We start from the raw sequence: 26,468 nt of genomic DNA, 5'->3' as shown, positions 1-26,468 counted from the left end.
TCCATGGAAGTACATGGCAGAATAGATGAGTTAGTTCTCAGTGTGTCACATGACACTTTCTTGCTTTTGCTTCAATAGATTAACACAACTTTCCTACTGGATATTCCTTAATATTGTCACTCTTTGGATCTCACTTTAGGTGGAGAGGTTTAGGAAATAAAGTAGACACAAGGCTTGGATTTAAAAGTTCACAAATATATATTTTTCACTCTTCAACACACATCTCTACACGTTCAATTAATACTAACTGCAGACAAGGCAAATAAAGAAAAGCATAAATAATTTTGGCAGCGTATTAAAGGACATCATTGTACTGGTATATGATTCTGATAGAGCGTCCCTCAAGAGAGCTGTAGCAGCCCTGTAGTTCGTACATTCATATTTGACTGTGGCTGAAGAAACTTGGGAAGATGCTCTAAAGAATTGCCCTGGGCCATTCCCCAAGGACTGAATTAACATCTTCTGCAGCGTACATTTCTGTGACTCAAGATTTCTTACACGTTTGCAAAAGCAGTAAATAGGACGGTTAATCTGCAAGATAAGGCAGAAAGTTGCTAACTGTCTTGTACTCAGCTAATTTCTTTACTTCTCAGCAGAGCCAACAAAAAGAGAGGAAGAAAATGTCCTATTTGTTTAAAACTCCCAAGATGTAAGTACAGCAAAGGACTGAAATGAAATCATAGCTGGGACTGAAAAAGGGACCAAAATGAAATCGTGCTTTACGGGGACTGGAAATGTTGTTGATTTCACAGACTACAGAACAGAAAGGATGAAAATTATCTAAGTGTCCTATAAAGCAACCTGGCATGACCCTGAGAATTCAGGTGAGAATCTGCAGACTCAATTCCTCTGCTTGAATTAGGGTGGCCACTTATGCATGATCAGAAAAGAGGACACAGATACACAGATGTCAGTGCAAGTTTAGAATATACTGAAATAGAAATACATCTCTCCACAGTGGGAAAAGTGTCTGGCAGCATAACCTGCCTGCCTGCTATAAGCTGTTTATGTTCTGAGTACTAATAAACCACTCAGCTCTTCCTTTTGATGGTTTTCTATTTTAAAATGGCTTTGAACTGGATTGTTAAACCCTTCAAATAGAAGCACCAGCCCTCTGACATCGCTTCAAAAAGAGGACTGTCCTCTGTAAGGAACATATGGCCACCCCAGCAGACAGGCCTCTATTTAAAGGGTTTTCAGTGAATACTCCTCTGACAAATGGTCCAAGTGTCCTGTTTTTTTATGCCTCCATCTAATGTAATAGTAATTATTTCTAAAGGTTTACTTACATGTATCAACATATGGACATTTCATGAAATTTCTGTCCTCATTGTCCTCCTTTATTCGTGATACTTTTCTTCTTCTTTGGCAAAGTTGACACTGTCCTCTGTAAATAAGGAAGGACACATGGCCACCCTGACAAGGGGACCAGTCTCCCTCATATTGTTCTGTGTGCACTAGAGGAAGAGGTTCGTGGTACAACCCTACCATGCAAGTTGAACAGAGTTCTTTAAGAGGGGATCAGAGCCAAAAGATTTGTCCACATTATCCAGTGTAAAGCATGCCACTAGCATAAAGTTGCTATGGTGCAGAGGTTTACTAGAAGAAATCAATATGATGAATTTAATTTAATATGACTATCTGTTCCAATGAGTCTAGCCCAATTTTAACTCAATTTGGATATGGCCCTGTATATCCAGCAAAGAAAACTATGCTCCATCTATCCACAATATAAGAAAAAGGAAGAGGAGATAGTTAAATTGATTGTGATCCTCGCCCTCCAAAAAACTGATGCTGAAAACAAGATCAAGAGCACCAGTGCACTCTGTCCAGTAGCACTTTTCAGATATAACCCTCCCTGATTCCTCAAGGAAAGGAAAGAAAATGCTTATATTGTATGAAAAAAAATCATGTTTTTCTATAGTAGGCCATACACAAAGTACCAAATTAAAGCTTATCCATCATAAAGGTTTCCAGCTTCATTCTCAAATTTAAAAAGTGTCCTGTGGAGACTTCAGTGGGCTTTGTTCTGAATTGCTAGCTAAATGGTTGAAAGGCAATTCATATTAAATCTTCTTGTACACAAAATCTTTGCATCACTTCACAACAATTTAATGAGCAACAGCCTGCCAGATATCTATCATCAATGTCCACTGTGAAAGTTGTCATGCCGAGTCTAGGGTGTCTATATGAGGGCATTTATTTGTTTAGCTTAGGTATAGCACAAGCCAAAACTCATAGGGACAAAACATGCCAATGTGCCAATTTGGATTTTCTGTGCAAAGATGTTGTGCAATAAGATAACCCCACAGGGATGTTTCGTGGGTTCAGAGGCAGAACAGCTACACCCTGTGAGCAGGGTGGCTGGCCAGCCATGATCCCATAGCCCATCAAACACAGCTGGCAAATTTGTCAGTACTGGCACTTCTCTAGCATGGCTAATTCGCACATTCTGCCATTTTATGAATTCCCTTGATGAATTTATAATCTGCACTCATGATCCATCTAGTCTTCATGGCGGCAAAGAAGCCCATACCAGGTGTCCTTGGTGGCTCTGTATTTTTTTTAATAGATAAGAGATGAAATTCTGTGGAAGATGAGGATATTTTTACAGTGACTTTAGTCCAAATAGAAACATAGTATTGCAATCTTCCAGACAAGGAAATATCTGATATATTTTTAGCAAGTATTCTACCTTCACATATTGTCACATCTCTCTTTACTCACCGACCTGAATGGTGCTTTGGTCTTTATTTTGCATCTGCACGCAAAAGCATATTTTGGAAATTGTAACCTACAACAGAGTGGTCTCCCTGCTTTATCTGACAATAAGCATCTTCAGTGAATTCCATTCTCTTTAAAATACTGCACTGAAAAACTTCACTGCCTACAGATGCTCCATTTTCCCTGTGTGTTTCATTCTTTTCATTTGCATGGATCTTTTTGATTTTGAATCCAACATGCCTGATATGCTATGGCTCAGTGATCTAGTTATTTCTGGATTATGAAGCAGAGAGACATGCTTCAGGAAAGAAAGGGGGGATGGTTGGAGTAGGAGCATCATTTAATAAATTAATGCAGCAATAGAAGGAAAAATAAAGCTTAAAAACTTTCCAGAGGTGTTGCCAGGACAGCACTTGGCACAAACGCTGAGGATAAAACACATTTACAAAATGATAATCATCTTGACAGACTCAATAACCCAGGCTCTGTAGCTTTTGATCACAAGGATGGTTCTGCAAGTAAATTTTGCCATATTTGCCCAGCACATTAAATGTTACTATGTATAGCATCTTTGTGTAGATCACAACAAATTGTGGCAAGTTCTTAAAGCGATGGGAGTCCCAGACCATCTTATTTGTCTCTTGAGAAACCTATATGCAGGTCAAGAAGCAACAGTGAGAACTGGACACAGAACCACTGATTGGTTCAAAATTGAGAAAGGAGTTTGGCAAGGCTGCATACTGTCGCCCTGCCTATTTAACTTATATGCAGAGCATATCATGAGAAAGGAGGGCCTAGATGAATCACCAGTTGGAATTAAGATTGCTGGGAGAAATATCGACAACCTCAGATATGCAGATGATACTGCTCTAATGGCAGAGAGTGAAGAGGAACTAAACATCCTCTTGATGCAGATGAAGGAAGAAAGTGCAAAAGTTGGCTTGAAACCAACATTAAGAAAACTAAGACCATGACATCCGGTCCTGTCACTTCCTGGCAAATAGATGGGGAAGAAATGGAGGTAGTGACAGATTTTATTTTCCTGGGCTTGAATATCATCGCAGACAGGGACTGCAGCCAAGAAATTAAAAGACGCTTACTCCTGGGAAGGAAAGCTATGGCAAATTTAGACAGCATACTAAAAAGCAGAGACATCACCCTGCCAACAAAAGTGTGTGCAGTCAAGGCTATGGTTTTCCCAGTTGCAATGCATGGCTGTGAAAGTTGGACCATAAGGAAGACTGAGCGCCGAGGGATTGAGGCCTTTGAATTGTGGTGCTGGAGGAGATTCCTGCAAGTGCCTTGGACTGCAAGGCGATCAAACCGGTCAGTCCTAGAGGAGATCAACTCTGACTGCTCTTTGGAAGGCCAGATAGTGAAGATGAAACTCAAATACTTGGCCACCTAATGAGAAGGAAGGACTCACTGGAGAAAAGCCTAATGCTGGGAACAATTGAAGGCAAAAGAAGAAAGGGACTGCAGAGGATGAGGTGGCTAGATGGAGTCACTGAAGCAGTTGGTGTGAGCTTAAGTGGACTCCGGGGGATGGTAGAGGACAGGAAGGCCTGGAGGAATGTTGTCCATGGGGTCGCAATAGGTCGGACACAACTTTGCGACTAACAACAACATACCATCTTTGCTATAGGTTGTCAAAATGACTTATCTTAAAAAATATGTAGTGCATTTAAGCATATTGAATATGCATAATTCAAAGCTTTCTTAGGGCTGCATTAACCCCTCCCATAAACTCAATTAACTGCCCTAATCACAGAGTGTAAATACCAGGAGAGTTATTTTGGGAATTTGGACTGAGCAACAAAACTAACTGAAGGTTTATGGAAGAAATGCAGAGAGAGATGTAACACTGACAATCCTGAAATTGCCCCACTTGGTTTTAGTTCCACAGTGCTTCTTCACAGCCAACAGTTGTTGATCACCAGTTAAAAATGCTTATTAGCTTAGGGCATAGCATTGGAGACCTTACAGAAGATAAAGGTCTGGCTGGGAGTCCTCTTGCAAAAGTCTGATGCTTTCATCAGTGGATCAAGGCTTGCATGAGATCGAATATCTGCTGATGTGATGTATCATGAAGAAAAGGCCTGAAGAAGGTAGTCATTGACATAGTATAGGGAGGAATAACTGAAGAAGTGGCTTAATATGCTGCTTAAGATCTAAATGAAATTGTAGACACAGGACAAACAGCTGAACATCTGTGAATTCATTGGTTTGGATCTATATTCTATTGAACTTGTTGTATTGATCGCTTAGCTGTCATCATTCTGTTGTTTGGATTAGCTCAACCCTGTAGTAAGCATATAATACCAGAGTACAGCAGCAAAAAACAAGTTGGTGGCCTCCAGATGCTTTGAACTTCAAGTCCCTTTAGCCATATGCCATCCCATAGTACATGGTAATCGACAGAAATTAGGAAGTTGATATCCAAACCATCTCGATGGCACCAGCTTGGAAAAGTCTGGAAAGGGCTTAGCTTTTATTTATACTGGCTTTGCTATAAATAATGTAACATTTAGGGTAGACAAGTGAGCAAGTGAGAGTTATCTAATGGAATTAGTTCTAGTTACATTATAACCTTTAGGCCTTAAAGAAGGACTTCCTATCAGTTGATTCCAGGATGGAATCTGTTCAATCGGCAAAGGCTTGCCTGAACTCATCAGAAAATTTCAAGAATGGCATGCACCCGAATATTAAAGAACTGACTTCTGCCTTCATTTAAATTAGGTTACAGTAAGCTATAATTGTTTATTGTTAGGTAATTATATCTCCACTTGTGCTTAGATTCATATGAGCAATTACATTGTATTAGTTTTGGGAATCTTGAGGTTGGTTTAAGGACTGGACACACTAGTCCTTCAGACGAACTAGTCCTTCAGAGGAACCCAAAGCATATGGGAATAGCTTCTAAATCAGATAAAGAGGGGGAGGAAGAAATAAAGACTGAAGAAACAGGGAGGAGAGCAGTAGAGATAAGCAGGAAGGGAGGAAACAGCCTGGCTGTTCTGAAACCATGAAAAACCAGGCACTTTCTGAAGAGGAGAAGGAGAGGGACATGGACATGACATATCCAAGACTTGCTGTCATAAAGGAGTGGAGACCAATTACAAGGAGTAGTGTTCTAAGTGGCTGATTCTGAGAAATCAGAGACTGGCTGGAAAGGGGAGGGCATTCACTAATTTTAACTGTTCTGAAAGCAGCTTTCAGCTGGTTGTAGTGTATTAAGGAACTGACTCTAGCTACAGCTAACACAAGTTGTTTATTTTATTATTATAACCTAAGTTAGCTTCACTCACTTGCGCTTTAGCATAAGAAACCCTGATGATCTGAAGAACCATTCTTGTATGGTTCAACTGAAGTGGAGAGAGACAGGTGACCTTCACAGTGGAACAGCAACAGACGTCTACTTTATGGAGGCAGCCTCTATTTGAAGGACAGCTAAAGTGCTGCCCTCTATGTGAAGACGTTCTCCGTTTGAAGAACTTTGCAATCCATGTCAGCTGTAACGTGCTGTGAGACAGAAGGGGTCTTGAAGTTGTCTATCAATAGTCAGCACTTGGGCATCAAGGATCACGATTCTCTTCGCTATGGTAGAATGTATTGAATTTCTGCTCAAATGTCAGTAATAATTTCTAAATTTTAATTTATGGATTAGAATATCCACATTAGAATATGGAGATATAATGCAAATTAAAAGGCACATTTTATTCTATTTTATTTTATTTTATTTTATTTTATTTTTAAGAACTTTGTCCCTTCAAACCCAATTCCATTTGCATAGTATGACTCCAAGTTCAAAATGAAAGTTCAGGTTTGAAAAAAAAATAGCTCAGAATTAATTTATGTCCTAACTTGTTCTTGTTAGTGGAACATATTTGCATTTGTACGGAAGGGGATCTTTTAGAAAATTGAAGGAATACATTTTAAAGGTTTATTTTTAACCCTATGTACAAATGTCTTTAACATTTCATTATATATACTTTCTCAGATTCTTGCTGAAAGATAATGCAGCAGGAGCCACCGCATAACAGAACCATGAAACAGTAATTCAGTAGAACCAAGAATTTATTCTTAGGTACCTTTCTCTTTTTAGGTAAGATACTACCCTATAGAAAATGAGTAGGTTCTGAAGCATCAACCAATGGAGAAAAAAAGTTAATATGAACCTCCTACCAATTGAAATAGAAAGGCATAAAGCAGAAATGTTTACCCTTTCCCTCACATCACACCCATTTAACAAACTATGGCTGCAGAGTTTATGCCAAGTTAGATGCTAATTTGTCTTGACAGCTTTGAGAAGAAACAGAAAGCAGCATGAAACATAAAGGACACCAGCAGTGGAAAGGGAATTGTAGGAATGGATCCTCTTTTGAAGGGCATGAGAGCTACTTTTTGAGGACACGCACAATTCTGCCAAAATTAAATTGCTCCCCACTTCTCTCTTTATATATATAGAGGGGGGGGGGCTAAGCCAAGTAGTGATCACTTCTTGTTTTCCTCAAGCATGGTTGCAACTATGACTGCCAACATCCAGAATCCCTGAAATCACAAAAATTGCTAGCAGATATCTCATTTGCTCCTGCATATCCAAGCAAGTTATGCATAATAGGAAATGTGAGGATTAGTCCATGAGAGCAGATGGGAACATAACTGGGAGCATAGATGTTATTTGGATAACTTCCTGTACTGAGACTTCTGAGGAATTCAAGTCTTTGTCAGCTGTAATGCCTGCACATTCTGGTTGTCTTGTTTGTATCAGTAGTAAAAGAAATCACAAAAAATGGAAGCATAAAAGAAAAAAGGGGGGGGGGGTCTCCATGCTTTACAGCAGCAGCAAAAGAATGAGCATTCTGCAGATCAACTCTAGGGTTCTTCAGTCCACACACCTCCAAAGATGGTCTTATGAAGTGTTAAAAATAACACTTCATATTTTAAAGCATATTTAAAGCAAAGCAAATAATTTGTCTGTTTGCATGGATAGCCTGACATTAAGCATTGGATTCTTCCCAAGGAGTGAAATCGTCTAGCTGGCTCTTTCCTGTGGTACACAGAAAGGTATGGTTAGGAATCCCCTCACCCCCACACTCTTATATGCATCAAAAATTCTAGCTGGCACGCATCTCTCCGAGGAACAGTCTGGAACTCGGGTGAAGACAGTGACCAGACCAACACTAAATTATGATGCCACATTGGCCAATTGCATTTAAAAGTTCCAGGGCCTAGTCAAAGGATATCCTTTTGATGAGCAATGATGCAATGAAATAAAAAAACTAAGTGGGCCACCACATGCTCCCCTGCATTTTAAAGACAAACATTGGTCCTCCCCTTGGCAGGACCAATGGGTGGGATGTCTGCTGTGCACTCCCAGCATGCCCGGCTGACTTCTGTTAGTCATGATTTCCAAGCTTGTTTTCCCATCACTTGTCCACACACACTCTTATGCCTATTTAATATTTCCATCTCATATGCCACTGTTTGCCTTCTTTGGATGAGAGATGTTTACTGTGAAGACCATTTCAATTATCCCACAAAATGAAAAGAAACTTTTGAAAGGGAAACACAACTTAAACTAGGGATTTATTTCACTTAGAAGATTCCGAAACAGAAATGTCAAGAACTCCTTCAACTGCACCCACACTAAATGTCAACAGTATGGGGGTGTTGGTGCAGCTCTTTTTCCTGAGCACTTAATGGAAAGGTCAGGCATGGAGCCAAAGGCCACCACAGAAACCAGTTCTCTTCTCTTACAGCTGAGGTCAACTGTGACTATGAGTTGCAGAAAGGTTTTTGCTGCTTAATGCTGCTTAGCGATAAGTACGAAGTGAACTATGAAGAGAAAGGAGACTGAAAACAAACACTACATGCAAGGTGTCTGGATCCAAAGAAGTAGTAGTTCTGAAAGAGCCATTACTTTCTTATATTGCTTTGTACCTTGCTTAAATCCCTGTTTAAATGGCTGTTCCTGCCACATGTATTTTCCTATTACTTAATGAGATAGATATATCTTTCCTGCTTTTCAACTCAAATGAGTCAATGAAGTGGCTTAAAACAATGACGATATTATAAAACAAAGAATAGAACAAAGACATACCAAATCAGGACATCCATTCAAAGCATCAGCTATAAACTCCATGGATCTAAAAACTTTCTGAAATAAAACCCTAAGTAGAAGAAGAAAAGTCTGAGGAAGCTCTGATAGATGGACAACTCACTACAATATCCCTTTGATGTCCCTTTCTCAAGCATGAACTGCACCTTGTGAATTAGTATTTTATTGCTTAGACTGAAAAGGGTGACTATAAATGGGCATGTTTTTATAATCCAGATGGCAACCCCACTCTAAAAGTTGCCACTCCTATGTTTATCTATCTTTAAAAAACCTTCCCATATTCCCCACATTGAGGCATTTTTCACATCTGCATTGATCAGATATGACAAAGAACAGCACCAAAAAAAAAAAAAAAATCCCCATTAATCCACCTTCTCTGTGCTAATGAGAAGGAAATATTCCATGGAGGGTGAAAAAAATAGTCTCCTCAGTCAGTCAGGCCAACCATAAGTCATCCCTTCCTGGAAAACATACAGAGTCATAGCTATAGCTGAAAGATTCTTCAAATTCCTGTAAGAGGAATAGTTGTGCTATTTATCTAGTCCAACTAACTTTAGTCAAGTCAGTAATTGGTGTTCTAAAGGCTCCCTTCCCACCTCTCACCCTAAATCTAAGTATGCTGACTGGACCCTAATTATCTAATTATGCTGTTTTTTAATTATTATTTTTGGAAGGGTGCAGGGGTGAGGGAAATTTCTTTCCCAATCAGCCTGAAAATTTCTAAACTTATCCAAAATGCAACCACAGTCCCAAAGGTGTGTCTTTAACTATGAAATAAGAACAATGTACACTTTATCCTGACAACGGCCACCCTATGCCTTATTGCAGTCTCCCACTGCAGTCTAAACAATGCAGTTGCTATCGACTAGTCCAATTATTCAGAGCAATGAAAAACAATGATTCTTCTACATTACTGTCAAAACCTGCTATGGGAAAAAAAGTAGATGGAAACTCACATAACCTACTTTACTTAAAAGAACTGTGATGTATTCCAGTTCCTTCGTCTGAAGTTCTTCTGTAGCCTCATGTCTTCTCTGCTTAATGATGGCAAAATTAAACTAAGCTCCTTCTAAAGAGGAGGCTCTGGGGGATACCAGGAAACAAAAGGACAGGCATTTCAATTCTCTCTTCTTGCTGAGAATGAATTCTGCCTCATATAGCTGCTGATGTATAGTCATCTTAAAAGAGTTTGTTAATTTCCAATGGGGAAAAGGCATAAAAGAAGAATCTCCTTATCTTTAATGGAATGTTACTGAGCTATACAAAATGGCTCGCATTCAAAACAAGCAGGGGAGAGACTTGTCTGTTTTGCCATGATAAGAGACCGTGTTTAGTACACAGCTTGCATTCCACTCAATCTGCTGAATGTGAGAGAGGTTGAAACTTAATGAGAGAGAAGCTTCTAAATATTTTGTGCACTACCTCATCATGATCATCCTCATCCTCATCCTATCCAAATAGGGCACATCAGGCTGTCTCAGAATAAAGGATCCTTGGTATCGTGAAAATACACAGAGTTGGTGACACACATGCCTAATCCTTGGACTTATGCACTGCTCCTTCCATTTCCTTTCTTTGATGCAGCCACAAAAAAGAGAGGGAAAGCTCCTGTTTTAAACATAAGCACCATTTTCTTAATGATTAATGATGCTTTATTGAAATAAGCTAACTTCACATCATGATTTAGGATCCAGACTTGTTTCCATAAACCACCGATTTCAGCATATTTTTCAAGTTAGTTGAAAGCAAGAAGTTCAACTGTGAAAAAGGATGGAATCAACAGTCTGTTTATTCTGAAATCACAAAGAACCTGATTTGTCCAGTATTTCCTAGGAAACCATTTCAGGAAGCACTATCATTCCATTATGGATGGAGTCTATTCCGACAGAGAGAGAGAGAGAGAGAGAGAGAGAGAGAGAGAGAGAGAGAGAGAGAGAGAGAGAGAGAGAGAGAGAGGTCTACAGCATTCCCCAGCATATGTGCATCATATGATTACACAAGTGGGTGTGTGGTGTTTCAAATTAATTTCTTGGTCAAAAGCTGACAAAAGATTAATAATGAAATTTTATGGCTGCTAGACAGTATCTAGATGGATGCAGGATATTTTTCCCCGAGATATCCAGCAACAAGGTCAGAAAATCATTCTGGACCTCCTAGCTGGGGATCTGGGGATCTCTCACTTCCCTCCACAGTTAGTCCTGTTTCTCTAGGATCACAAATGGGATCTCAGAAAAAGGGTTTGCGACATTCCAGGTGGTGGCAGCAGTGGGGAAGAGAACAGTGGCACTACCAAGATATGGTGCATTCCAGCAGCGGCTCAGCTTCCTTCCTTCTCATCCGATGCTCTGTGCTTAGATGGCTGAGATCAGCTGAGTGTTTTGCAAGGCAGGATATGTTAGCTTGGGCGCATCCCACCCACCATAAAATACCCATAATCCTTGGAGTTCAGAGGGTTCTGGGTCTAGATCTAGATTGCATCATCATAAAAATTATATGGTCCTTATAAAAAATGGTGCTAGAACAGCAATGGATAGTGAGATAGTAGAAGGAGTGACATCTAAAAGTTCTGAAATAGAAGAAATAGTTTTTAGTTTTAAGAAGCTTGGGGAGCGTTTCTGCCCCCACCTGAAAACTTTAAAAGTTAACTCATATCTTTCAGAAGAGAGCCAGTGGAGTCAGGGAAGATAGTTTTACTAAGATTAAAAATTTACTTCTTATGAGTTTTTACCATATTTGAAAATTGTATTAATAAATTTTAATCAATTAAATTGCATCAATTTCATACATTCCATAAATTGCATAAATTTCAACAGCACCAAAACTTCAATAATATGGATTTTTAGTTGTGGAGGGGAATAATTTGTTTGACGTAAGGAATAATGATATCTTTCTTTCAATGGCCAAAAAGTTTAAATAATTTTATTTATTTATTTATTTATTTAGAGTATTTGCATGCCATCCCATTGCATAGCTTCAGATTGTAAATGGTGTAAATTGTCCTTATGGTGTAAAATGTCCCGAGACGCCAGTAGATGGATAGTCTGTAAAAGCCATAATAAATAACACTATTCTTTTCTATAAATACTGCATTCATACATTCAGTAATAATGATTCAGATCCATATGAAGTCATGCTTAGAGTAATTGCCCTCTTTAAGTCAATGGGGCATAAGTTAGTCATTGATATCTTCAGTTATGTTAGACCGGAAGTGTAAGAACATGGGAAAAGCTATGCAGGATTAGGCCAAGGGTAAATTTAGTCAAGTAGTCTGTTCATACACCCAGCTCCCTATGGGATGCCCACAATTAGGACATGACTGCAATAGCACCTGCTCACTCATTATCTCCATCAACTGGTGTATTTATTTACTTAATTTATATTCTGCAGACTAATAGTCTAAACACGACTCTCTAGGCAGATAGAGAGTGTATGTAGGCAGACTGCCTTTGGAACTGGAGGCAGCATACAGCCATCAGGACTATTAGGCTCATCCTCCAAATTGGTGGCCATCACTACATTTTGCTGGTGCAATTAATCAGGGATAAACATGTTCATCTCATTTATAGTCTCCCTATTTTTGGTTTTGAGCAATAGGCCCTGACCTGATGCCTCATTTAAAGAATAGTTTGACAAAAACCTGCGTGGCTGCAATGAAACTTTTAGTTCACCAGCCAATTCATATCAACAAAAACATTCAGTACATATATTTAGTACATACATATGCATCCTTGCAAGTACTTTCTCCATAGCAGTATAAGACACAGGCTGTTTTGCAGCATATTGGGGTGGGGTGTTATTTTGAGATAGAGGAAGCATGTGAATGAATAAGCTCTCTCTACACAACTGATATGACATGAGAAAGAATAATAGAGGCAATTATGTGGTGGAGAGAAAAACAGAAAGAGACATCTTCTAAACTAGACTGTTCCGTAACCTCTTAACTTGAGCACTGGAGTACTCATTTTCTCCTTTTTAACACAACCCCATGGGTATCAGCAAGGAGAGCATGTCACTAACAGAATTAAGAGATTGACTTGAATGATATGTTTGGAAATGTGCTATCTTCCCCCTTTACAGAGTAGAGGACATTTTCATGTGGCTGCAAATGTAATAAGGTGCTGGGAAATGACAGACAGTATAAACCATGAGCTAACTGTAAGCTCAAGGGAGTTGGAGAGAAGGAAGAATCTTTTTAACTCAGCCTACCAACACATGCAAGAATAGTGATTTGTGTTTTTCCCCCAAAAAATGTAACTTGGCAGAGAGAGAGAGAGAGAGAGAGAGAGAGAGAGAGAGAGAGAGACTATTGAACAAATCAAGTCTGCTTCTGAAATTCTTCCCATCACATTTGGCACCACATTTTTTGTTTTGGCATTCTTAACTGATTAGACTTGTTATCAATGTGGAACCAATTAATAATGATGTACCACTATATTGTCCTATAAAACAGGAGTGGAGAACCTGTGGCTCACAGGCCAAATCAGGCAGCATATACATCAAAATCCAATCAATACATACATACATAAACAAAGGCCTCAGATTTTCCCATTTGGCCTAAGAGTTCATTGTGGACCCTACTTCCTTCAGCTCTGCCCAGGAAATCCGTCATTGATGGGAGATAAGAGCTAGGATTCCCCACCCCCCCCCCCAAAAAAAGCTAGCCTTTCTTCAGGGCAGTCCTAGGAAACCTTAGTCTTAACGCTTATCAATGTTCAAAGATAATGGACATTTAAAGACTTCTTTGCTAGGGATTTAAACTTTAAATGCTAGAATGGAGCAGTACTTTACATGCCTTAAAGCTATTGCACTCTGACTTTCTCTTCAATATACATTCAGAGAGAATTGATCTGTGATTTGTATGCTTTAAGGAAAATGTCCAGATTAGTACAGATTCTACCTAGGGCCACCTACTTTACTTTGGCCCAGCCACAGAGTGTTTCCCCAGGCATCTCCTGAGACCCTTCCCAAATTGGAATTCTGGTCACAGGATAAAAAAAGGCACCATCCCAAACATAAAAGCATGATGTGATGACACAGATCACTTGGATCAAGCATATTTTTGCTTGTTGTTTCATCAACATGCAAGTGCCAGTGTACATATCAGCAGCAAAAACAGCTAATCACAAAAGCATCTAATCTAATCTCCTGCGCAGTATTTAACAATCCACTAATCTCTTTGGCTAAGACACAGGGAGAAACATAAGTGAGTTAATGGGCTGAAAATAAAAGCAAACCCTGCATGTTTCGATTTTGGAATTAATTTTGAATTTTTCCTAGTTAAACTGAATTTAAGAAGAGTAGAACACAAAACAGGCAAATCCCACAGAATAGTAAAGGAACTGAACTGTGGAAATTTCACCATGCTTAGGTCAACTGGGACAGGGTTTTCTAATCAGTGCTGACCAGATTAAAATTAGAACTGATAACCCTGCAATCTATACCTTGTGCTCAGTCAGCACTTCCAACACAGCATTAAGTGGATAGGTTCATGGCAAGCAGGGGTGGGGGGTGGTTGCCACAACTGGTGGTAAATTACCACGGTTTCCCTAACAATCACATTTCTCAGCTAGCTCTATCTTTTTCTGACTTCCATCCTCCTGCTCTCATCATGCAGTCCCTGTGAGCAAAATCCTCTTCATTACTACATTGTTTCTTATGGACATCAGCTGTCTCTTCATATTTGGTCCACTGAGGTTGTGAGGTGGGTTCTCTCACATCCCCCACCCAACTGTAACTCTTTAACATTTTCTGGCCAATCCAGCCCCTAAGGGTTTGTTTGGGTATGTTTTTTACATTAAAATAAATACTTTTGCTGCAATTCCTTCCTTCTCCCTTTTTTGCACTTACCTACTTTCTAGCTATTTCAGGAAACAAAATGCAGAGAATGTACTTAAAGGAATTTGGAATGCTACTGAATTCTGACAAAAGCAAAATGCATTGGCAAATACATCCCATTCAAGGTAGATTCAAGCCTTCACAGATCGGCTGCAATTCAGCAAGTTTTCATTGTTCATTTGGATGAGCCATTGCATGTATTCAGGGGTCTCCTATATCACTGTCTATCCAGAAGATAAGAGACAATCTAAAAGTTCAGGAGCATGTAATGTACTTTCCTGTGCTGTAACTTTCAAAATGCACTTTGAAATGCAATTTCTAAATTGCAAATGTGAATACCCACTCCATGTGAAAAAGTCAGAAGAAAAGCAAGCTGCAAACCATTTCCATAATACCTTATCTTTCTACAACATGGATTTTATAGGCTGGATTGAGGGTTAGCCTTCAATGGACAGAAAGCCTACACTCATGGAAAGTACCTCCATTCATCCTTCCTATGCAACCATTCACCCCATTCAGCAGGGTTCCCCAATACTTCATGTACCATTTCCTGGGTGCTGGAGAGGCTGGACGAGTCCACTTGTGCCAACCCTGTTGCACACACCTAAATCTGGACCTGTACATTGAGTGTGCCTGCGTGAGCTGACCAGGCCACAAACATGGCAGTGCATTCTTCTACATCCTCAGCCAGCCTAGGATTGCTCTGTCTTAAGCTTGCTTAGATGTTGCAATGATTCAGTGAAACAGCCATTTGATGAAGATAATAAATTGATCACTTGTTCAGTATGTTATAACCCTAATTATGCCACCCATTAATAAGCAATTATAACACAAAGGGAGGAAACTCACCAGTAAAATCTGTTTGGTGTGATCCGTTCATACATGATCTGCCATCTTCTTCCAAAATCCATTGAGCTGTAGAGCTGAAAGAAAGGAAGCCAAATACATGAGATTGTAATAAACAGGCAATTGACACATATGTGGCAGTAACTTGTCAAAGTCCATCCTGGTCAAATGCTATTGCAAGTTATATTGAGTATGTGATATTATTCATCTCACATCTGATAGTTAGTTATTCTATTTTATATTAAAGTACTGTTCATTTTGATTAATGGCAGACACTCAGTATGAAGGTGCTGGACATGACTCACTGCACTGAAAAGGACGTAGTGTTCAAAAGCTCACCATATCTACAGCTAGTAAGAATTAAAAAAAAAAACATTTATGTGAGTCAAATGAAAATAGTCCAAGCCAATAGCAGCCCCTGTGCTTGCAGATACTCACTCCTTGAAGAAAAGAAGCAGCATGGGGTTTGATCTCACATTTTTGGATATAATGCTCTTATGGGGAGCCACCTTAGAAAGCTGCAAAAATGCCCTTTCCTACACATTTCTCTACTCTCTTTATTATTTAAAGCCCAAGCTTTACAAATGCTTCTAAAGGCCTGATATGTTAGAACTCCAAGCAAACAAAACATATTATGTCAGTCCTGATAAATAGAAAAAAAATACTATGTGCATCTGCAGTTTGACATTTTAAACTCAGTTAAAGCACAATAACAACATGACAAGGGAAACAAATTGGCATTTTCTTCTGCTACCCTGAGATTCAGTGCTGAGATTTGGTCTAAATCTGGATTTTATTACTTCCATTAAGGTATTTGGGCAGAGCAATCCTGTACGCCAAGTATGCTGAGACTGAAGATACACAGATGAAAAGCTGGCAGAATGGACAGTGTGTCCAATGTATGTTCCATCTGGGAGAGGACCAGGAACCGCACAAAGAGAAATGGAAATCTGAAAGTTCTATACGGCTTAATAAATGGAAAATTGTCCTATATCTGCAATCTAAAACCAAACATGTTTCAGCAAAAAGTTATCTCCTATTAGCTTTGGACACCTAAGCGTATTACTAAGATAATGTTGGCTTGCACCGTGAGATACCAGTGATTCCTCATTGTGGAATATGATCCAGCCATGCCCTGTAGTGTCTTCTTTCTGGCTGAAAGTTATTGCTTCTATATTTTTCCCCTTGAAAAATCTGTGACAATTCATGCACTTTCCAATTATAAATCTTTGATGTGGTATTTAGCAGATAAACAGAATATGTGACTGTTGAGAGCCCTTGCAGCTGCAAAGAGACTTATACTTCAAGTCCGGAAACACACCACCATGTTTTGAAGATCTTACAGTTCTCTATATTTGAATGGATAGCCTACGGTCATCAGCCTTGTTTGGATGCTTAGCTGAAGCAGAAATGTACAAGGTTTTTTAAAACTTATTTTGTATTAATGATGCTGTGAATGTTTCATAAATGATTTTTGTTTTCAGTTTTGCTGTGTTTTTTGCATTTTCTTCTTTTGCATTTTCCTCTCGGTGTCTCTGTGTGTAAAACAGCAAATAGAAATAGTAGAAAGGTGACAGAACTTTTGAACCCAAAGTAATACCAACTGTGCCACCCACATGCTGTTTGCATACACTGGCAGTCACAGAACTCATGGTGGATGGATGTGGTCCAAGCACAGCATCTACATCCCCACACAGAGGTGAATAGTCTTCTCTGCCAGCCCCAACGCCACAGCCAGTGATGACTTCATATCTGCAGGACCCTGAGAATCCTGAGAGCCAGCGGCTCAGCGCCCCTTATGTCCTCACAACCATTATTTTCAGGAAGGGTGGTGGGGCACACACTCACAAGCTCCCTGGGCAGGACACCTGCAGGAGGCGGTTGAGGTCTTTCTGGGGCAAAGGCTAGGGATTCCGCCAGAGAGGGAAAAGACTGCTGAGCAGGACACACAGCAATGGCAGCCACACACACACACTTGACACCTACAAGCTTCAGTGGCTCATTCTGTATGGCTGCCTTTCCCAACCTACAACCCCAGCATTTCTGGACATGTGCCACCATGGCCGGAACTATGGGAGTTGAACTCCAAAATGATAAAGAGACATGAGTTTGAGGAAGGCTGCCTGAGATATGAGCAGAAAAGCAGAAAAGAGGAGTCTGATCCCCAACGCTACCTGAATGAAGGGGGCAACACATGCAGAAAAGGAGAACAACAGGGAAGGAAAAGGGAGCTCCCAGGACTCAGTCACATCCTGCACACCGCAAGAGTGCCAACTGCCCAGCCAGAATAGCAGGCTGCAATTGGACACATCATGGAACATTTGTCTTTGCCCTATCCCACACACCAAATCCAGGCACAGATTGCAACAGCACTGGGACTGCCTCGGGGGCTATAGCCAGTCAAACATGGCACAGGGATAGCCACCTTCTTCCTGTATTGGCTGAACAGGCCTGGCACAACCTTCTCTACAATAATGCCACTATGCCATGTAACTCCCTTATAAGCTTTGCTGCTCATCTGCTACATCCTCTATCCTTTGTCATCACTTCCTTATTTACACCTCCCCTAAAGTCCCCGAACCTTAACTCTCTCCTACACCCTGGCAGCAACCACCATTCTGCTTCTGTGCTCCAAGAGTCCTGTTTTCTCACAGTCCAGGGGGACCTCAGTGTGCAGAGGTAGGTGAGGACATTACTACTGAGCCCGTTAAGTACCATGATTCCCCACCTCATGACCATGCCCCATCCCAAAGCCAACTAGTTCAACTTGGGGCAATGATAGGGAACCCTATCTACCACTTCCTAGAAACAAAGAAGCAACACATGTGGCAGTGTCAATGTTTTTATTGGTCAGAAACTGCTATGGAAGAGAAATGCATGCACAATGTTGCCAGCTAATCACCCCACCAGGACTTCTGTGCCTTGGACAGTGGCTCAACAGATAAAGGGTATCTGGTGCAGTGTCCCTTATGCACTACCTGCATGACAGAAATACCTAAAGACATATGAAAATTAGATTTTTAAAATCAGGATTTACCCAGTTTGCACTTTCCAGACCAAACAGGCTCAGTACATTTCCGACTTGAATTGGGCTTTGCAAACCAAAATGAAAATTCAACAGCATACACACTTCAAAAATTGATAACAAATATGCTTTAATCAGTAGGAAAATAATGTGTCTATTTCAAAGATGTGCCTAACTGATGCACACATTTGAAAAAGATGTTTGCAGAAATACCCTTGGACTTTCATGAAAAAAGGAAAAAAGTTGGCAATCTATAGGCATAGTATTCACGTAAGGCAAAGGATCTGGGAGACAGACATGGCGGCTATATTACATCACGTGTTCACTCTTTCCTTGCTTACCTGTATAGAGCACTCTGACCAGGCACCTGCGGTAGTTGCAGTCAAGTTTGGCAGTTGTGTTTGCAGTCGCATGGAGCCAGTTAGAATGCTAAACAGCACCCTGCGGGCGATGTGTTCAAGCCGCCACATGCTTCATGTGTGCAAAGTGCCTTTCCCACATAATTTCCCATCACCAGACCCCACACTCACACACTCCCCTGTGAGTTCTGAGGGCGCACAATGGAATGGAGGCAGAGAGTGATATGATCATCATTATTTATAAATTGTTACATCACATTGATATATTGCCCATAACCAAAGCTGTCTGGACAGTTTATAACATAATATGAACACAATAAAATGCAACAGATAAAACATTAACAATGAATAAAGATTAATTTAAAGTAGCATGCAATATATTAAAAGACCAGGGCGAGAATAAAAAAAGTCACCTGGATAACTGTGTCTTGCTCCTGAATGACCAGGGAGATCTTTAAAGGCTTCTACAAGGGAGCTGTCTTAAACTGGTGCCAAAAAGATGGCAAATATGGCAGCATGGAAGTTGTTCCAAAGATCAGGGGCCGTCACAGAAAAGGCCCTCCCCCTAGTTGCCCCCCTCCAAGACTCTCAATGGGTTCTCCCTTAGAGGAAGGGCCCAGAGGTGAATTGGGACTGAAAGCATATAGGCATATTACACAGCCTACAATTTAAGTTATCGTTTCTCTCTGTGTGGGATATGCATGTGTGTCAGTGCTGATATGTTGTGATTAGGTGCAGAGATGCAATGCTTCTCTGCTCTTTTAAGTCAATGTGGGCAAGTCAACCATCAATGTGGGGGCTTTTTTCCCCCTTTGCCTGCTCGCTTTGAAGGCAGTGGAAGGACATTTCCTGAAACAATTCTTAACACTTCCAGTCAAACACCCTTAAAAACACTTTTAGAACACAATCTTCAGTATAGGAGTATACACTAAAAGTACTTGAACATCCCTTATTCTTATGGTGATGATTAAAAAAATGATTTCCCTACTTTCCACTGTTGTTCCTCTTCAACTATTATCTGAATAGTATTTAACAATTAAAATAGTATCAGATACAGATTTATCCTGAGGAGGGATTCCCCACATAAATTTCCAAGTTTGTAAGGGGTTTTTGCCTGGAAGTGTTAAGTCAAGAGTGAAGTGAGCTGGGGAGTTCATGTGCCCAAATTCCTTCTGCAAATTTCCCCGTTAACTTTTCTTAGGCTACAACCCTATGTTGTTTATTTTAAAAATATAACCCTTGCATTTCAGTTTAAAACAACATCCAAATAGACCTAGAGAAGAAAAATCAATACACATCAAAGCAATAATATACAATAAAAATAATCACATACAGTTAAAATAACCCTCAGAGGGAGCACCAGAGAAAAATACAAATAAAATCAGCATGTCAACTAAGGGCAGAGCAAGCAAATTCATCCTCTACACCCACTTCAACAGCACTCCAAAGCAAAAGAACAAAAGAACAGCCAGGGAGAATGGGAAAGGGCTATGGATATTCTGGGAAACAGCATTCCAGAGCTTGGATGCAATACATGAAAATGACTGTCTCACTTATCCACCCAACTGACCTCCAAACGTGTGGGAGGTAGAGGGACAGAGAAGGACAAAGTGATTAGAAGAATATTCCTTAAAATATTCTGGTTCCAGGGCATTTAAGTCATTAAACATAAATTGCAAACACATTGAATTTGGCCCAGATATTCTATCTCCAGAAAAGTATTCTTGCTGTGCTGCAGCATGGAGAATGTTTGGAATAAAGTGTGTGGCAGAACAGTTAATGCCTCACTGGAGAAAAAGCACCAGCATTCATAAAATGTGAATGCTGGGAGTTAATGGTCAGATTATATACCACTTGGCAGTAATATGTGTCCAAACCCCATGCTGCTTCTTTTCTTCAAGGGAGTGAGCATCTGCAAGCACAGGGGCTGCTATTTGGCTTTGACTATTTTCATTTGACTCACATAAGTGTTTGCGAAAAACAAGTTTCTTACCAGCTGTAGATATGGCCAGCTCTGGAACACTAAGCCCTTTTCAATGCAGTTAGTCATGTGCCCTACGGTTACTCGCTCAAAAGCATCCTTCTGCCTATCATTGCAGGAGCCAGACCAGCTGCTGAGTAGCTTTTTTCTTCTTCATATTAGATCTCAAGCTGACTGATGGTAGAAGGATTAAATTGAACTTGTAGCCTTTAGGCGGATTCGGAGAAAGAGATAAAAAGGAGGCCATTTCATTTGACAGTGCAGGCCTTTTCCTCCTTCCTTCCTTCCTTCCTTCCTAGCAGCTCCGTTTGAATTTTCCAGTGAAGTCAGATAATCAAGAAAAGCTGTTGTTACACCACAGAGATGTTAAAAGGCAGGAGCGAGAGAAAGTCCCTTTAGCTCCACTTTGTTTCATCACAGCTTGCCCGGCATTAATCATGTATGCAAATATAAAGGTCAATTACACATTACTTAAAGAAAGCCAATAAATGAAAGGCTTCAGCAAGCATTAAAGCCGAGTGCACGTGTGTCTCCTGTTCACCTTGCTTTGGGGGCCCAGAGGAGATGTCAAACGCAGCCAAGAGAAATATAGATGGCATTAGAAAGCCATTTGCTGGCGGCTGATAGGCCAGGTGAAGGAACAAAGGCTGGCTGGCTGTGATACCTGCTTCTAATTCAGATACGAAGTTTTTTCTACTTTCTTTCAAGAAGACATTATTCATGTCAATGACTGAAATCATGGATCTTAAAACGTGTGCATCAGTACAAAGCCATGTTGTGCAGCATGTGTCGGTGGTGTCGCACAGTATCTTGTCCATAACGGTTGCCTTCATTGTTGCTAACTGTCACACCATTTTGTTGAACCATATGAAGAAGTGATTTGCTCAAGAGCCCTTGATGAGAGAACCAGGGGAGCTTCCGAGCTTGGGAATGTGTTACGGTACACAGCAGCAAGGACTTAAGTATGGCATTAAATCTCATTACAAGAGGATTATATTCTCTTGGGAATGTCATGAAGAGGAGGCTTAGCCTGGCCTTTCAACTTTGACTGTGACTTTGTGTAATAAAGAGACAGGGGATAGGGCACTCTTTTAAGATACAATATATTGAACAGAAACAGGTATATCACAGATTAATGATGAGGTAAATGGGATAATGAGATCATTTGATAACTTAATTGAGATGATGGATGGACAGAGACTCTCATGTTTTCAATGTCTTCAGAGTGCACTTATTGTAAATGCTATAAGAACATGGGACCTTTAAGACAGTATTCTTGGTTATTAAAGTAATTGTACAAATGTCTACAGACCAGAACAGATGTTGAATCTTACCTCAAGGAAAATAGGAGAGCAAGTTATACATAGAAGTATGAAGTTAGGTGAATAAGCCCCAAGAAAAAATTATCTTTGAATGCAGAAGAAAGCTTTTACAAGTTGAGTTGAGAGGGTATTTAAATTCTAAGGCATTAAGCTATATTGATGCAAGTGTGTCCAGTGCCAGACCCCTGGCTTCCTTTGTCTTCAAGCAATCAAGTCATATTTCAAGTCAATTACTTTTATTATGTAAGCTCTAAGTGAACAAGCCTTGCTTCAGGTTACAGACAGCTTCCTTGTGCAGTGCAATGAAGCAAACCTTTGCATAGCAAAGCACCTCATTACTTTCCTCGGTTAGGACACCATGAAAAAGTTTGCTAAAAATCTGATTGTATCTATTACACCCTTTCCTTGTGACACTGTTCACAAGGAATGTCCATCAACAAGGTCAACTCCTTGGCTGCAAATCTCTTTGCATGCCAAGTGACCCTGGGTTGGCCTTCCCTTTTGATCTGATGCCTAACTCTTAGATGTCCTATTTCCATCCCTTCCTGCTCACTATTAGAAGTCTGCATTCAGAAGGACCAACTTGGTTATCCTCCAAACGATGAGGTGACAGTTGAAATGGCTCCTTTCTGTTCTTGCTACCTCTTTGAGCTTCATCTCTCTCTTACTGGGTGCCTTGACAGAATCTTTCTCCTCTTCTTCCTTGTCAGACAGTTCCCAGGTTTCCTTGGGGTACATCTGCAGAGGTGCTGGGTCCAATCCTCACATGAAGTGAATGAAGTGTGTTGTAGATGTGATCATACAGGAGCAGAATTTTTTCATGATTTCAGGAAAGTTTCTTTGGAGACTATAAAAGACATAGCAGACTATGACTTCATTTTGGATCCAGTAATAATGTTTTGTTATATAGAGTCCATCATGTTAAAAGGGGATAGAAAAATAGACATTCAGTTGATTGCAGCTAGAAAGTCCATCACATAGATTTGGAAGCAAAACAATACTTCTGCTTTAACAAAATGGAGGACGAAAATATAGAATTCCGTCTGCATATCCTAGGAAGCAATCCCATGGCTGTAAACATTGTCTGAGGGGCCATAACTGTTCCGATTTCTCCCCTGAAGTCAGAGACAGCTCTCTGAGCTAAGAAGGGACAGTCAGAGATCAGATCCCCCCCATCCTGTCCCCTTGCAGCCATAGCAGTTGCTCTCCAATGTTGGAAAAGCTTGGAGATTGAGAAAAATGGAGTTTTGCCGGTAGGGAATGAAGACTAGAGAGACAAAAAAGCTCATGTAGTAAAAATGCAGAGTGAGAGGACAGGCAAAGATCAACTCTGCTGCTGCTCCTGTTCTCAATGGATGATTGAGAGCTCTCAAGTAAGTTGATAAATATTATACATGTTAGGGAAGGGTGACGGCAGGGGTGGGGTGGGATTGATAAATTTTCATTATTTGTACTGTTTTAGAGAATAAGGTACAATGCAAGACAGAATCATATGAAGTTCTAAGGAAAGTATAATTTATATTTGGTTGTTATAGTGGATTGTTTGCATTATTACATTGAGGCCATTTACTTACCAGTGACACAAATTTCATATGTATGGGTTTAATTACTGACTTTTAAATGGTTTGTTTAACAGTATTGAAATCTGTATGCAATTATAGCATACTTCAATTATGAAAAGTTTTAGAAAAAGCCCTTTCCCATCAGTTGTATGCAGGATACACGTTTGTTGCAATGCCTCTTTGTAATTCTGACAGGAAGGATTTCTCATTTCTCTCAGAAGGTTATTCCTAACCACTCAGCATCTGAAGGCCTAAATATGTTCAGAGCTGCAATGTCACAATGAGTGAGTCATACCAATGTGGATATAGCAACGCCCCATCACACCTAACCTGTTCCCCCATATGTGGCCCCATATGTTGAAATAGGGTGCTTAGAACCCAATGCATGGAGATTCCGTCCAAGCAATTGTTATAAACATGCATATCATGTGTAGGTCCTTGTACCAAGTGGCAACAAATGTATTGACATCAGTCAGGTGGCATGACCTCTCTCTCTTACCACTAAGCTGGTAGCCACATCCAAACAGGCCGTGTGACAGCTGAAATGCCATCAGGGCATGGCATAGGAAAACCATCAGACAGCCTGACAGACCTCTTTCTCTTTTCCTTACTACAACCAACGTTGTGCAGCATCACTGTATGGCAGGTCACAGAGGCAGCTCTTATCCAGGCAGAAGGTTCAACTAGGGATGTACGATGCAGGAAATTCCATTTCATTTGTGTCCAATGGGATTCTGCCAGGTTTCCCTTCAAGCAAGCAGCATTGGTTTGGAGTTTCTCCCATTGCCCTGGTTCTAGAAAGGTTTTGTGCAATTATTCTGGATGCTGTTTGTACCAATGGTGATTGGTGCAAGGGTAGTTGGTCCAAATTGGATATGGGGGAGGTCTTGAAATCTGTAGAAACAATATTTTTCTACCTCATATTTTGCAAGTGTAAAAGAGTTCAGATTCAACTGAGTGATATGTGTAGTCCTTCCTTGTCAATTTCTGTGTATGTTTCAGCTGTCAATGGGACTATGGAAGTACAGTAGAAAATTAACAAGGTGAGATTGCATATAGGTTGATTTGTGGTGAGATTGCATATATGTTGATTTGCATGCAGTTGACAAAGTAGGAGTAATAATCAAACAAAAGAAGACTCATTAGTACAATTCAGAAGCAGCAAAAGAAAAAAAAGCGGATAAAGTAAGTGGACAAAAATGGGAAGGGAATATCTTCCAGTTGCCAATGTAATCTTGTTGCGTCCCCCTTTCAACTTCTGTCTGAGTCTCCAGCTAGTTCAGAAGGGAGATTTATTGTCCCCCTAACGTCCACCTTTTGGGGCAAATTTAGCTTCTTGGGAGTAAATGGAGGGATAATTTGCACACATTAAAAGGTTGTGCAGTAAAGGCTTGGGAAACTTATGAAACATGAAAGAGGAAAAACAGCAGTAATCCCCCCTTCCAAAAAAAAAAAAAAAAAGCTTAAAGGTAGGTGAGGCCAATAACTCCTTCATTCACACTGTTCCTTTTTCATTACTTCTGAGCAGTGGACATGTGTCCTTCCTTTGTCTTGTTATTTTTCCCCCTGAGCTTTTGCAACTGTGCATCCTTTACTTTGTATGCAGGCTTGTCAACTTCCTCGTATGTTACCTACTCAACTTGGGAGCACCCATTGACAACTGAAATACACAAAGCAATTGGCATAGCAAGACTACACGTATCAAACTGCTGGCTGTGTCCCCTTATTTTTTTAAAGGTACCAAATTTCCACAAATTTCAGGACTGTCCCCCAGTCCAGTATGCACGCTGATGCACATATACACCCCATCCGTGATTGGACTCACTTGCTACACGTTGAGCCAATGCCAGCAGCAGGAAATGGAAAAAAAACTGCCAGGGACAAACTGGGGAGGACAAGATTGAATTTGATCTCCCAAATTGAATTTCTGTTCATCCCTTGTTTCAGCATGCACCATGGTATCCATACATTATATTAGTTAGTCGAGCTGCTGCAATTTTATTTGATGAATCCCTATATGGATGCATTCAGTCCAAACTACTGAACTGGTGATGCAGTGACTGAAAGAATCAGTCTACTGGTGATGACAAAGAGTAAGTCCACATATATTAACCAAACAGATACTTACAGTTGAATCAAATTGCCTGGAGTGACAAGGCATAATGGCTGATCGCAGCAATTCTGCAGATTTAGATTATGAAGTTCTAACTGAAGTTATTATCACCTGTACATTTTCCCTTAGTGAGCATTTTTAAAACTGTTAAAAGTGGTGATTCTCAGGTCACTTACTTCAAATTAGAAATACTGAGAAAGTGAAACACATTCAAAAAGAGGAAAAAACAGAATGCACGTTACACAGAAGTACTTTTTCAGTGAAGCTATGAATGCAGATTATTAACATGAATATCTAAACCAAAAAAGACCTTCTGTGCAACTTGAACACTTTTTTAAAACATTCCTAGGTGGTACATTATTCTTTGCTAGGTACACATCCAGCCTCTGCTTAAAATCTCTATCAGAATAAATAGCAGAAGGTTGCTTTAGATTACCTTTGAAGTATTTTCCAATTTGGGGATGCTGTTGGGTCTAGTAACCCTTTCCCATTCTGTGTGACCAACAAGGCTACATACACCTATCCTTACAATGATGGAAAGAGGCACTTCTTCATTTCCCTTGCCTCTGTCATTTACTCT

The 26,468-nt window shown here is 40.2% G+C and overlaps 1 protein-coding gene across 1 annotated transcript in view; it reads right to left on the bottom strand.

Annotated features, from left to right (window-relative positions):
- The window catches only part of LOC123027410 (VPS10 domain-containing receptor SorCS3), a 597,507-nt gene that overhangs the window by 176,178 nt on the left and 394,861 nt on the right, over nt 1–26,468 (bottom strand). Inside the window, exon 8 of the mRNA XM_044438273.1 lies at nt 15,530–15,603. Coding sequence (XP_044294208.1) covers nt 15,530–15,603 — 74 coding nt within the window. The remainder of the gene's footprint in view (nt 1–15,529; nt 15,604–26,468) is intronic.

This window comes from Varanus komodoensis, unplaced genomic scaffold (assembly GCF_004798865.1).
Source record: "Varanus komodoensis strain SLA01 unplaced genomic scaffold, ASM479886v1 scaffold1, whole genome shotgun sequence".
In the NCBI taxonomy this organism is placed as follows: domain Eukaryota; kingdom Metazoa; phylum Chordata; class Lepidosauria; order Squamata; family Varanidae; genus Varanus; species Varanus komodoensis.
This window is presented reverse-complemented; position numbering and strand designations above follow the sequence as displayed.